Raw genomic sequence first — 12,843 nt, forward strand, 5'->3', positions numbered from 1 at the left:
ATCTGCAACGTGATCTGCTCTGAATTCTGCCTCAAAACCTGCCTAGGTAACTTGGTTGCTACAGGGCTCAGGTCAACGCATTGAAAAAAAGGTGCAATGTTATCACAGCCATAGACAGTGTAAAAACAACCGTGCTGATTGTGGACAGACTTGCAATCGCCAGGTTTTACAGGGAAGCGCTAGAAATGCAAGGTTTTTATAAATAATACCTTACAATATTTTAACATCATAACATATATGCAATATATGTATATTTATATTTAATATAATATTTTAAACCATTTAATCACTAGATAGAATGAAGTTGATGGGGGGATCCTTGAAGATAGCTAACTAGTATTTCTAACTGAATACAATGCCCATGTGATTCACATTACCATGAAAAAGAGCTTTGAGAAGGGAATATTCAGTAGCAAGAGCGAATATTCAGTAGAAAGTCATTGTAGAACCAAATTGTGGGTTTTCAGAGAACTTAAACTCACAGTCTGCAGTCATCTGGGAGACAGAGTGCAGTAGATAGAACCAGCCAATCCTGCACCAGTAGAGGCAAAAGGCTACCTCTATTGTTCACCATACAGAACATGGATGGAAGTTCAAGCTTAGATTGAAGAGAGGATTGAAAATTTAAAGTAGACTAGGAAGATTTGCCTAGCTTGGATCAGTGTTGCTTGTCCAACATGTTATTTGGGGTTAGAATCCTGCCCATCATGCTCTCCACCCAGGCCACAGACTCACTGCTAAGACAACAGGAAACAGAAATGTGAGATCTGCTCTATGATTGGAAGAGCCATGAACTATGTGAAGGTGAACTGTTTCTCTTCTAACTTTTCTGCTTGTAGTCTCTCTCCATCCTTGGCTGTGTGTTCCCTTGTTCTCCCGCCACCTTTTGCCACATTCTCTCCCATTCTCCCCATGGAGGTGCTGGCCCCTTAAAGAAGCACAGGGATTAGATTGACAAAATAGACCTTAGAGGCCATGAGAGGCCGGATTCACAGCAACAGTGTCTCCCTTCTTGGGGAAGGTGGGATCTCAGACAGGGCGGCCTTCACTGATACCCCAAACTGGTAGAAATCTAAACCTCACTGGCCCAGAGGTGAGTGAGTCTGAGCGAGTTTCAGTCAGTGCACTTGAATAAGTAAGTCTGAGGGGTTAATGAGTCTGAATGAGTGAATCTGAGTAAGTCACTGAGTCTGAGTCAGTGGGTCTGTGGGAGACAGGCATTCTGTGGGATGGAGAGAGAACTATGTTTCACAATGTGCACAGCATTGGCAATAATACAGATGTATTAATTGCACAAATGGAAAAACACATGCATGACCTGGTAGGTATTCCAGAGGTGTTGTTGCAAGGTGACCTATGCAGGAGCCTAAATATTCACTTGTATTTGACAAATAGGAAGAGTTCTTTCGTATCTGCGCTTACTATGCCCCTCATAATTTTACGCATCTCAAGCATGTTCCCCTTCAGTCTCTTCTGCTCCAAGGAAAACAACCCCAGTCTGTCCCATCTCACTTTATAATTAAAACTCTGCAGCCCAGGCAACATCCTGGTCATCTCCTCTGCACTGTCTCCAGTGAAAGCCAGTGCAATTATATCCTTTCTATAATATGGATACCGGAACTGTACACAATCCTCTGTGTGGTATAACTAATGTTTTATACAGTTTCAGTATAATCTCCCCGCTCTTAAACTCTATGCTGTGGCTAATAAAGGCAACTATCCCATATGCTTTCTTAACCACTTTATGTATCCATCCTGCTACATTTAGGGACTGGTGGTAATGCACACCAAAGTCTCTCTGATCATTGGTGCTTCCCAGAGATCATTATGGTTCATCATTCTTTGCCTCATTTGCCCTGCCGGAGTGCATCACCTCACACTCTGGATTGAATTCCATTTGCCATTGATCAGTGCTACTGACCAACCTATCAGAAATAACCTCTAAGAGGCTGGTATCCCGTCACAAAGGAAGCCTTTATTTACACATGAAAAGTCCTTGGTGCTAGTACTACCTCTTCAGAGCCAGCTCTCAGAATGCTAGAATCTCTGGCACTCTTGTTTATATCTGTCATCTGGGACTCCCTGATTGGACCAAATTAACAGCCCCAATCAGGGAACTCATATTCTAAGAGGGCCACCTGGCTGACGTCGTTACAATCACGACATCCCTCCCCCTTGGAGTCCGAGGACATAGGCTGGTCCTTCCTCTTGGAGCGTCTGCTGGGGAGTTTTAGCACCGGATCCTCTGACTCGGTGTCCAATACGAGTAGTGTGTAACGCACAGGAGCTTGCCTCTTGTGCCTGGAGCACCTTGGTAGAATCTCACTCTCCTCTTCTGGTGGCAAAGTGTCAAGGTGGCTACATCCGTCACGTGCATCTCTGATTCAGAGAACTTGTTAATGCTTGACGGAGAAGGTGAACTCATGGGTTCTGGCAACCTTTCTGACTGTTAGGGGCAGAGCATGTTTTGCATCTGCGTTGTTTGCAAATTTGCGCCTTTCATATTGTCCATGTACTTGTTCAGGACCGTTCCACCTGTGCAAACTTTGTACATCACTGGTGCTGACCTTGCATTGACCGTGTCTCTTACCCATGTAGGGCCATTTCTGCAGTACTTACACCAAACTTCATCCACTGTATCAGACTGTATCTCTCGCTTGGCAGAGCCATTGGAGTTGCTGATACCATTTCACCCTCCGCCGCAGATCTTGGAATATCAGACTTAACCTGGTGCGGAGTCTTCTACCCACTTGCAACTCCGCTGAAGCTATCCCAGTAGTTGGATGACAGGTGGTCCCATAATCAAACAGGAACTGGGACAGTTTGGTATCAAGTGAAGCTGTAGATTGTTTCTTCAAGCCAGCCTTCAAAGATTGGACTGCTCTGCCTGCCAGGCCATTAGATAACTGATGGTATGGATCTGTCCTTATATGTTGAATCCCATTTGACTTTAAGGAAATACCCAAATTCGCTTCTGGTGTCCCTTGTCTGTGACAAACACTTCCGTACTCCGTGTATTGGAAAGGATGCATGCAGTTTTTCTATCATCATCTGTGTGTTTGACGTATGGACTCGATGCATGTTCAACCACTTTGAGTGGATTTTCACAATGATTAAGAACATTGAGCCCCTGAAAGGACATGCATAGTCGACGTAAAACTGAGTCGAAGGTTTACCTGGCCATTCCCACAGATGTGGGGGAGCTGCTGGTTGTCATTTTTTCCCTTGTTGGCACTTTGGGCACTGCCTCACCAACGGCTATGTCTGCATCCAACCCTGGCCACTAGACATAGGTTCTCGCCATCATCTTCATTTTGGAGATCCCTGGAGTTCAGCCAGTATCTGGTGGTGACCTTTGCTCGGCACATTCACTCTTGCTCCGCATAATCGTATGCCATCCTCTACTGTGACCTGGTCTGTCCAGGCCCAAAAAGGTTTCCATTCTGGTTGTGACAGCCCTTTGGTTTCCCCTATCACCAGCTGGTTCAGTTTTGCCAGGACAGGATCTCTCTGCATCCAAAGTCTGATATCGTCAGCAGTGATTGGGAGTGTGTCCAGAAAATTTAAAACCATTACAGACTCTTCCACTGGGGGTACCACTGGTGATGTATCTGCTAACGCATCTCAATGCATCCATGTTTGCTACTTGGCCTGCTGGATGGTATTCTAACTTGTAATTATAAGGACTTAGCATTAGACCCCACCGCTGAATGCAGCCTGAGACTATGGGTGGCACTGTCTTGTCCTCTTTGAGCAGACCAAAGTAGGGATTTGTAGTCCGTTATTATCACAAATTTTCATCCATAAAGGTATGTTGGAACTTCATGTCTCCAAATGTGACAGCCAATTCATCTTTCTGTATCTGGGCATTTTTACAATCTGCATTAGTCCTGGATGCATATGCTATTGGATGTTCCTCTCCATTGGGCTGCCTCTGAGCTAATACCACCCTGAAGCCATAAGGGGAGGCATCGAGTATCATTACGAGATCTTTCTTGGGATCATAGAGGATGACAGCTGTTTCTTTACTTCCCTGAAAGCTATGGTTTGGCTACGCAACCATTTCCAATTAAAAAGCCAGTCGTAGTGTCTGTTTGAAGCTCAGTTGGGCTTCAGCATAGTTTTGCATAGTTACATCTTTATAGGTGAAATGAAGATTGGTGGGGCAGTAAACAGTGATGAGGACAGCCTTAGATTAAATGAGAATATAGATAGTGTAGTGATTGTAATGAGGTAAGTCAGCTGGACCTCACAGACCCCACAATTGATCTGAGATTTTCATTAACACTTGAACCAAGGTCACATGCTTCTGCCAGTCGAGTTAACCTAGTGAAAAATCCCAATACAGATTCCCCCAGTTCTCGAATTGCTGAGTAAAAGCGATAATGTCTCAGAATTAGAGGAGGTTTGGGGTTATAATATTCCTGAACTATGTCCATCAATTCTTCAAAGGTTTTAGTATCTTCTATATCAAAGATGTTGTTCAACTTGAGGGTGCAGAAAACATTACAAAGACATTACCAGTACTGGACAGTTTAAGCTATAGGGAGACGCTAGGGCTTTATACCTTGGAGCATAGGAGGCTGAGGGGTGACCTTATAGAGGTTTATAAAATCATGAGGAACATGGGTATTGTGAATAGCCAAGGTCGTCTTCCTAGGGTGTGGCACCCAAAATTAGGCATAGGTTTAAGGCGAGAGGGGAAAGATTTTAAAAAAGGACCTGAGGGGTAACTTTCCCATGCAGAGGGTGGTGCATGTATGGAATGAGCTGCCAGAGGAAGTGGTGGAAGCTGGTACAATTACAACATTTAAAAGGATGTGTATATGAATAAGAAGGATTCAGAGGGATATGGGCCAAATTCTGTCAACAGGGACTAGGTCAGATTGGGATGTCTGATCAGCATTGATGAGTTGGAATGAAGGGGCCTGTTTCTGTGCTGTACAACTGTATGACTGTATGGTACTGCACAGAAAGTTAAGCTCCTAATAACAGAAAAAGCTTTGGCTCCTAATAACAGAAAAAACTGTCAGGAGAATTACCTTTTTGCTTTTCATAAACCACAATGTTGTTTGCCCAGAGATGATGATGCATTCTTTCCAAATATTGGACACAGTCTTCAGCAGTAGGGTCGAACAGGTCAAACTTCCTAACAAAGGTGTGATGTAAGAAATGCTTTTCCTAACTCAAAGATGACTGTTGCGAGCGAGTTTCTTCAGGAGTGTGCTTTACTTTCATTGCCACTACAATAACTCCTCAGAGGCCAAGATCCCGTTACCAAGTCACACTTTATTTATACATTTATTTATCTACACATTTGTCCCTAGTATTGCCTCTTTAGAGTTAGCTCTCAGAGTGCCAAATCTTTGGCACCCCTGTTTACATCTGCCAGCCAGGGTTCCCTGATTGGACCAGATTATCAGCCCCAATCAGGGAACTCATATTCTGGGAGGTCCAGCTGACTCACCTCATTACAATTACTACACTATCTATATCCTCTTAATCTGAGGCTGTCCTCATCACTCTTTACTGCCCCACCAATCTTCATTTCATCTGCAAACTTACTGATCAACCCTCCTACATTCAAGTCTAAATTGTTTAAATATACCACAATAGCAAGGACCCAGACTCTGATCCCTGTGATACCCCACTAGACACAGGCTTCCAGGCACAAAAAAAAACTCCTTGTCATCACCCTCTATTTCCTGCTGCTCAGTCAATTCTGGATCCTCGGATCCCATGGACTCTTACGTTTGCTAACAGTCTCTCGTCAAGAGCCTTGCAGTGGTGCAGGTAAACTATGTCAAATGCCTTACCCTTATATATACACACTGCTTTAAAAAAATCAACAAAGTTTGTCAGACATGACTTCCCCTTAACAAAATCACGCTGACTGTTCTTGGGTTATCTTTTCCTCTCCATGTGCAGATTAATTCTGTGCATCAGAATTACTTCCAATAATTTCCCGACCAGTGAGGTTGAACTGATTTGCCTGTAGTTTTCTGTTTTAACCCTTCCTCCTTCAATAATGGTACCAGAATGGCTACCCTCTAGTCCTCTGGTGCCTCTCCTGCATTGAAATTATTACCAGTGTCCTTGCTATTTCTTCCCTTACTTTACTCAATGGCCTGTGATAGATTTCATCTACTTTCTCTACTTTTAAGCCTGCCAGACAGTCAGAACCTCCTCTTTCTCTATGCTAATTTCTTTATTATAACATAGTTCTTTTCCCTGATTTTCATATCCACACTAATGGACAATGACATAAAGTATTTATTTAGAATGCTACCTACGTCCTCCAGCTCCATGCACAAAATATCATTGTGGTCCTTAATGGACCTTACTTCTCCCCTAGTTATCCTTTTACCCTCAATATACTTGTAAGATAACTTGTGATTATCCTTTATTTTACCTACCATTATCCTTTCTTGCCCCCTTTTTACTCTCCCAATTTCCATTTTAAGTTCCCCTTTGCATATTCTGTACTCCTCGGGTTTCTGCTGTTTTGAGCCCTTGGTATCTGCCATAAACCTTCCATTTTCTCTTTATCCAATCCTGTATATTCCTTGATTTTGTATCCAGCGTTCACTGAATTTATTGGTTCCACCCTCTATCTTGTGTAATAAAATGTAGGGAGTAGTGTTGATAAATGGGAACAAGTAGATATACTATATTACAATTTCCAGCAGATATCTGTAGAGGTAAATAAGCCACATAAAATATTAGATCAGAAGTCACACAATACCAGATTATAGGCCAACCAATTTATTTGAAATCACAAGGTTTCAGAATGTTGCTTCTTTGTTAGGTGGAGTGGAGGGAAGTGCACAGACACAGAATTTATAGGCAGAGAGGTCAAAAGATAGTACAAAGGAGCAGTGCTCCAAAAGCTTGTGATTTCAAAAAAACAGGTTGGACTATAACGTGGTGTCGTGTGACTTCTTACTTCGTCCACCCCAGTCCAACACTGGCACCTCCACAACATAAAATATAAACACATTCAGACACAAGCATATGGCATGGGGAGTTATATTACCTGTGTAGAAGATTGATTAGCCAACGGGAAACAGAGAGTATAGATAAGTAGGTCAGTTTACAGTTAGGAAAACTTTAGCTAGTGGTGGCATAGTGACTCAGTGGTTAGCACTGCTGCCTCACAGCACCAGGGACATGGGTTCAATTCCACCCTCGGGTGACTGTTGTGTGAAGTTTGCATGTTCACCCCATGTCTGCGTGGGTTTCCTTTGGGTGCTCTGCTTTCCTCCTATAGTCCAAAGATGTGCAGGTTAGGTAGATTGGCCATGCTAAATTGCCTGTAGTGTCCAGGAATGTGCAGGCTGGGTGGGTTAGCCATGAGAAATGCAGGGTTACAGGAATGGGGTGGGGTGTGGGTCTGGGTTGGATGCTCTCCAGAGGGTTGATGTGGTCTTGATGGGCTGAATGGCTTGCTTCCACACTGTAGGGATTCTATGATTCTAGTGGAATGCGAAAGGGGTTAACGTTGGGGCCTTGACCATTTACATCTTATATTAAGGACTTGGTTAAAGGGATTGAATATAGGTTAGCTAAATGTTTTGATGTCATGAAAATAAGTAGGAAATCAAGTTGTGGGGAAAATACAGAGAGTTGCAAAGGTACTTAGATAAGTTTAAACGAGTGGGCAAAAATTTGGCAGAAGAGTTGGAAAATGTGGGCTTTTTCATTTTATCAAGAAAAACGGAAAAGTATAAAATTATTTTTAAGTGGAGCGAGTCTGCAGACTGCTGAGATACAGAGGGATCTGTGTGTCCTGGCTGATATTTCTCAAAAAATATCAGCATGCAGTTTCAACAGTAATTAGGAAATCAAATAGAATATTGGGCTTTATTGCAATGGGGATCCAATATGAAAGTAGGTAGATCTTTTCTGTGTCTGCACTGGGCAGTGGCTGACCTGGTCGTGGTCTCAGCTCCATTTTCCAAACTGCACTCCACAACCTTTGACTCCCTTATCTATCAGCTTTGTATAAAGACACAGCCATCACTACCATCTGGAGAAATAAATTCCACACTCTAACAAGCTTCTAAGAAAAATAGATTATTTTCATCACTGTATTAAATAGGAGCCCTCTAATTAACATAGAAACATAGATATAGAAGTAGGAGTAGGCCATTTTGCCTTTGAGCCTGCTCTGCCATTCATTATGACGATGGCTGATGATCTAACTCAATATCCTGTTCCTGCTTTACTCCAGTATTGTTTGATCCCTTTAGCCCTAAGTGCCATTTCCAACTGCTTCTTGAAATATTATTAAAGTATTCTTAATTTTAAACAATGTCCCATGATTTTAGTCTCCTTGACAAGAAGAAACATCCTTCAGGTATCCACCTTACCCAGATCCCACAGGATTTGATATGTTTCAATAAGATTACCCTTGGAAGTTGGAGAAGGTCTCAGTCCAGTTGTGGCTCCGTTCTCTAGCAGGAAGAAATTCATAAAACCAAGAGGCTGTGAAATGAACAAAAATAATATTGTCTTAACTTTGCCTTTTTTAATGTATAGCTTGTGTAATTGATTGGTGCTGTTTTTGTGGTGATTTGTACACATTTTATTGTATTTTCACAAATATAAGTGATAATGAAATTCTATCCATCTATCCATCTATGTATCTCTCCCAAGCAGGCCTAACCTGTTCAATCTTTCCTCATCAGATAAGCACTTCATCTCAGGAATGAGTTAAGTAAATTTTTGCTGAATTGCTTGTCTAAGCAATTTTTAAAAATCAAACAAGGAGACCAGAACACTACACAGTAGTCTAGATTTAGTCTAACTTAGAGCTGTAGCGACACTTCCTTATTTCTTTATTTAATTTTATTTGCAACAATCACCAACATTTAATTTGCCTTCCTAATTATTTGCTATCCCTAACATTTTATGCTTCATGTAGCAGATGCCCAGATCCCTCTGGTGGTTGGAGTTTTATTTCCAAAAATATACCTTATTCATAAAATTTGTGAAAGTACCTGATGAAACATTAAACTTGAAAATTACAGAAAACACAATGAAATTGAACTTGTCTCCATGCATCATGTTCCACTCTTGTGCCTCAATGCAATTGTGATTGTCTTAATATTTACAATGTACATTCCAAATTAGGCATATAGCCCAAGTGCAAAACATTTCAAATATACAGAAAGTCCAATAGAATTCAATTTTTCTTCTTCTCGGATGTCCCACTTTTTGGATGCCTCAGTACAGTTTCAATACTCTTGATAATCACAATATACATTTCTTGTCAGGTACATAGCCTGAGGGTTCTACACTGTTTCCAGTCCCTACTGTTGTCTAGTTTCTTCTTAAAACAAGTAAGACAACAGAATGTTATGAATGAATTTGCCTAGGTGATCCACAATACCGAAGTGGTCAAATCACTACAAACACAAGCCAGTACCAATTCAAAACAATCCCAACTTTATTAGGAAATAAGTTAGAATAACCTTTAATACCAAGCATACTATCTGTAATCCTATTTGGCTCCTTAAGATTACAGTGCTTCCTGAGTCTCTTGTGGACTTGTGCAGTTGCTCTCTCCTTAGCTCTGTCTCTGGGTTTGAGAAGCTGCTTTCTCTCTTTCTCTCTTTCGCTCTTTCACCCTCTGGATGGTCAGCTGGTCTCTGCCTCTTGCCGTACTGGTCTCCCTAGAACGCCTTGAGAAGATTCAAAAGAGTGGTCTGCTGATGAACTATGTTTTTATACCTTTTAGGATGGGGTTTTCTGGAAATTTTTATAATTCAGACCAATCAGGGAAACTCACTTAATAGGTTGAAACAGTTTTTACTTGGCCAATGTACCCAGCATCCCTTGGTGTTTGGCCAAGCTAGCAAACTATCTGTATTTTAGCAGCCAGGAATATACCAGCCTGCAATACCACTCCATCCTTATTTACATACTAAAACTGTATTCAGGCATTGACCCATATTCACTCAAATTGTTTTCTTCATGACATATCCTTTCTTCACTCTTGCTTGGTCGTGTTATGCCACATTATGTCATGACAATGATCCCGTCAGTTATTGTGCTATTACTCCATGTGTTCCCATTATTTAAGATATAGCATTTCACCTCACTGCAAACAGCACAGGGAAAGTCTTTTTGGCCGTATGATAACCTTCGCTGATTTTGCTCTGTTTCTGAAGTTGCAAACTATAACAACTCTTCCTTTATTCTGCTTGAGCACACCTTCCTTTGGTGCATATTGGCTTTCAGGATTGAAGTCTTAGAGTTAATCAGCATGGAAACAGACCCTTTGGTATAACCAGTCTATGCTGGCCATAATCTCGGACTAAACTAGTCCCACCTGCCTGCGTTTGGCCCATATCGCTCCAAAAATTTCTTATTCATGTACTTATCTAAATGTCTTTTAAACATTGTAACTATACCCATATCCAGCACTTCCTCTGGAAGTTCATTCCACACAAGAACCACCCTCTGTGTTTTTAAAAAAAAAAGCCCCTCATGTCTTTAAGTCGTAAGGCCATGCTTGCACTGGTGCTCTGTTCATGGGCACTAAGGCTCTTTGATTTCTCCTTACAGCACCTGACATTTCTAAGAAATATGCTCTTGGCTATTCTGTTATCTCAATAATAATTTCTATTGCTGTCCCTCTCAGATCTATACTACTTCTCCTGGTTGTAGATCCGACAATTCTCTTGCTCAACGTCAAGGATTGAAGTTTCTGGTTGATATCTGACTTTGAGCTTCTTCACATTGTCTCATTCTATCATGGTCTCCATTGTGCTATTTGATTTCTTGGACAGTGAAAGAAGCTGTACTCCAAGTCTTTTCCTCATTAATAATTCTGCTGGCAATAGCCCATCCTGAAATGGCGATAAGGTCTATTTCCCACTCTGGGCTATGGTGGTCACGCAATCTATCTGTAAGGTTAAAATTGGACTGTGTTCACATAGTTGCAATGCAAAACCTCCAGATAAAAGGGGGAGAAATGCACTCAACGCTGCCCCCATCCTGATGACCACCTTTGTGCACAGCTGCATCAAGCTGTGTGTAGACCCTTGGTATGTAAACACCAAGTGTCACTACGTGCTGAGATTCTACCTGTCCCCAGTGTTGCTATTGCGGACTGCTCCAAGTAGTTGGACCATTTCATATCAGCCGTCCTTCGAGGAGAAATTTGCAAACAGAACCACTTTTGATCATAAGTCCATCAGGAAATGGCTAGCACGTAGCGTCCTCGAGACCCTATGGGAAAAGGCGAGGGTGGATCGTGTCGCGTGGTTCCTGAGCAGACTGTCAAAGTCATTTGGCAGAATGCCTCATCGCCAAACCTTTTCAACCAGCACCAAGGCATTGCTTGCCTGGCAGTGAAAAGGGCATTACCTGTAAGATCCTTCTTGTCTGCCTGGACTCTCTGCGCCACCGCATGCTACCTTCAAAGTGGCTGTGGGGTGGTTGAGACTGTCACGCATTTCCTGCTGGAATGTGCCTTTGCAAAGGAAGTCTGGAGATACCTATCACCTCAAAATTGTGGCAGAAACACAGTATTCCTTGTTGTGGGACTGACACCTTTTGGCAGAGAGTAGAACTGCATAAGGTAAAAGAAAGGAAGGAGCCAGTTAATACAGGAGGGAAAGCAAATGCACCCTGGGATTCACAGATCTACCAGGAATAATATATTATGAAGATAGATTGTATAAAAACTTGGTTTTGCATTACTTTGCGTTTAGAGAGTTGAGGGAATGATCTAATCTTTGAGTTTCACATAATATAGTGATTCAATAAGTTAGATTTGGAGAAGATCTTTCCTCTGGTGGGGAAAATTAGAGCTAGGTCAATTAAGAGAGAAATCAGAATCAATAGAACTCAATCTCCAAAAAATCCCATGCATGTTCATTAAACCATTGAAGTTTTGAAGATAGAGGTTGACATCATTTTTGGGTTGGAGTTCAGGGATCTACGGTAAAGGTGTGCAAATAAGACCATAAGACATGGACAAAAATTAGGACATTTGATCCATTAAGTTTGCTCCAACATTTGATTATGGCTGATATGTTTCTCAAACCAGTTCTTGTGCCTACTCCCTGTGACCCTGGATTCCCTCACTAATCAAGAACCTATCTATCTCTGTCTTAAAGACTCTAAATGACTTGGCCTCCACATCCCTCTGCAGCAATGAGTTCCACAGAGTCACCACCTTCTGGCTGAAGAACTTCCTTTTCATCTCAGTTCTAAAGGGTCATTCCATCCCTCTGAGGCTGTGCCCTTGGGCCCTCGTCTCACCAACTAGTGGATACATCTTTTCCATGTCCACTCTATCAAAGCCTCTCAGTTTTCTGTAAGTTTCAATGAGATTTCCCCCCCTCATCCTTCTAAACTTCATCAAGTACAGACGCAGAGACATCATCTGCTCCTCATGTGACCAGCCCTTCATCCATGGGATCATTCTTGTAAATCTCCTCTGGACCTCCTTCAACACCAGCCCTGTATCCTTAGATACAAGGCCCAAAATTGCTCACAATGTTCTAACTGCAGTCTGACCAGAGCTTACACACTCTCAGCAGTAAATCTCTGCTCTTGTATTCTAGCCCTCTTGAAATGAATGCTAACATATCCCTCTACAGACTCCCTACTTCCTCAACACTACCTGTCCCTCCACTTATCCCTGTGTCATCTGCAAACTTAGCAACAATGCCCTCAGTTGCTTTGTCCACATTGTAATGTATAATGTGAATAGTTGTGCTCCCAAAACTCCACTGGTCACGGGCTGCCATCCTGAAAAAGACCCCTTTATTCCCACCCTCTGCCCTCTGCCTTCTGCCAGTTAGCCAATCCCATGTCCATGCCAGA

General features: G+C 42.2%; 2 protein-coding genes across 4 annotated transcripts in view; one reads left to right on the plus strand and one right to left on the minus strand.

The window, feature by feature from the left end:
- LOC109928633 (tumor necrosis factor ligand superfamily member 13B-like) overlaps positions 1–12,843 on the plus strand; it is a 45,109-nt gene that overhangs the window by 19,703 nt on the left and 12,563 nt on the right. The gene's annotated exons all lie outside the window — the stretch shown is intronic.
- The window catches only part of LOC109928638, a 77,876-nt gene that overhangs the window by 14,626 nt on the left and 50,407 nt on the right, over positions 1–12,843 (minus strand). For all 3 annotated transcript variants that reach the window (XR_007265709.1, XM_048617729.1, XM_048617728.1), the window contains one exon: positions 8,412–8,487. Coding sequence is in view for 2 of the 3 variants with exons in the window: in XM_048617729.1 (XP_048473686.1) it covers positions 8,412–8,487 (76 nt within the window). In the remaining variant the exon portion in view is untranslated. The remainder of the gene's footprint in view (positions 1–8,411; positions 8,488–12,843) is intronic.

Source organism: Rhincodon typus, chromosome 37 (genome assembly GCF_021869965.1).
Source record: "Rhincodon typus isolate 14 chromosome 37, sRhiTyp1.1, whole genome shotgun sequence".
Taxonomy (NCBI): domain Eukaryota; kingdom Metazoa; phylum Chordata; class Chondrichthyes; order Orectolobiformes; family Rhincodontidae; genus Rhincodon; species Rhincodon typus.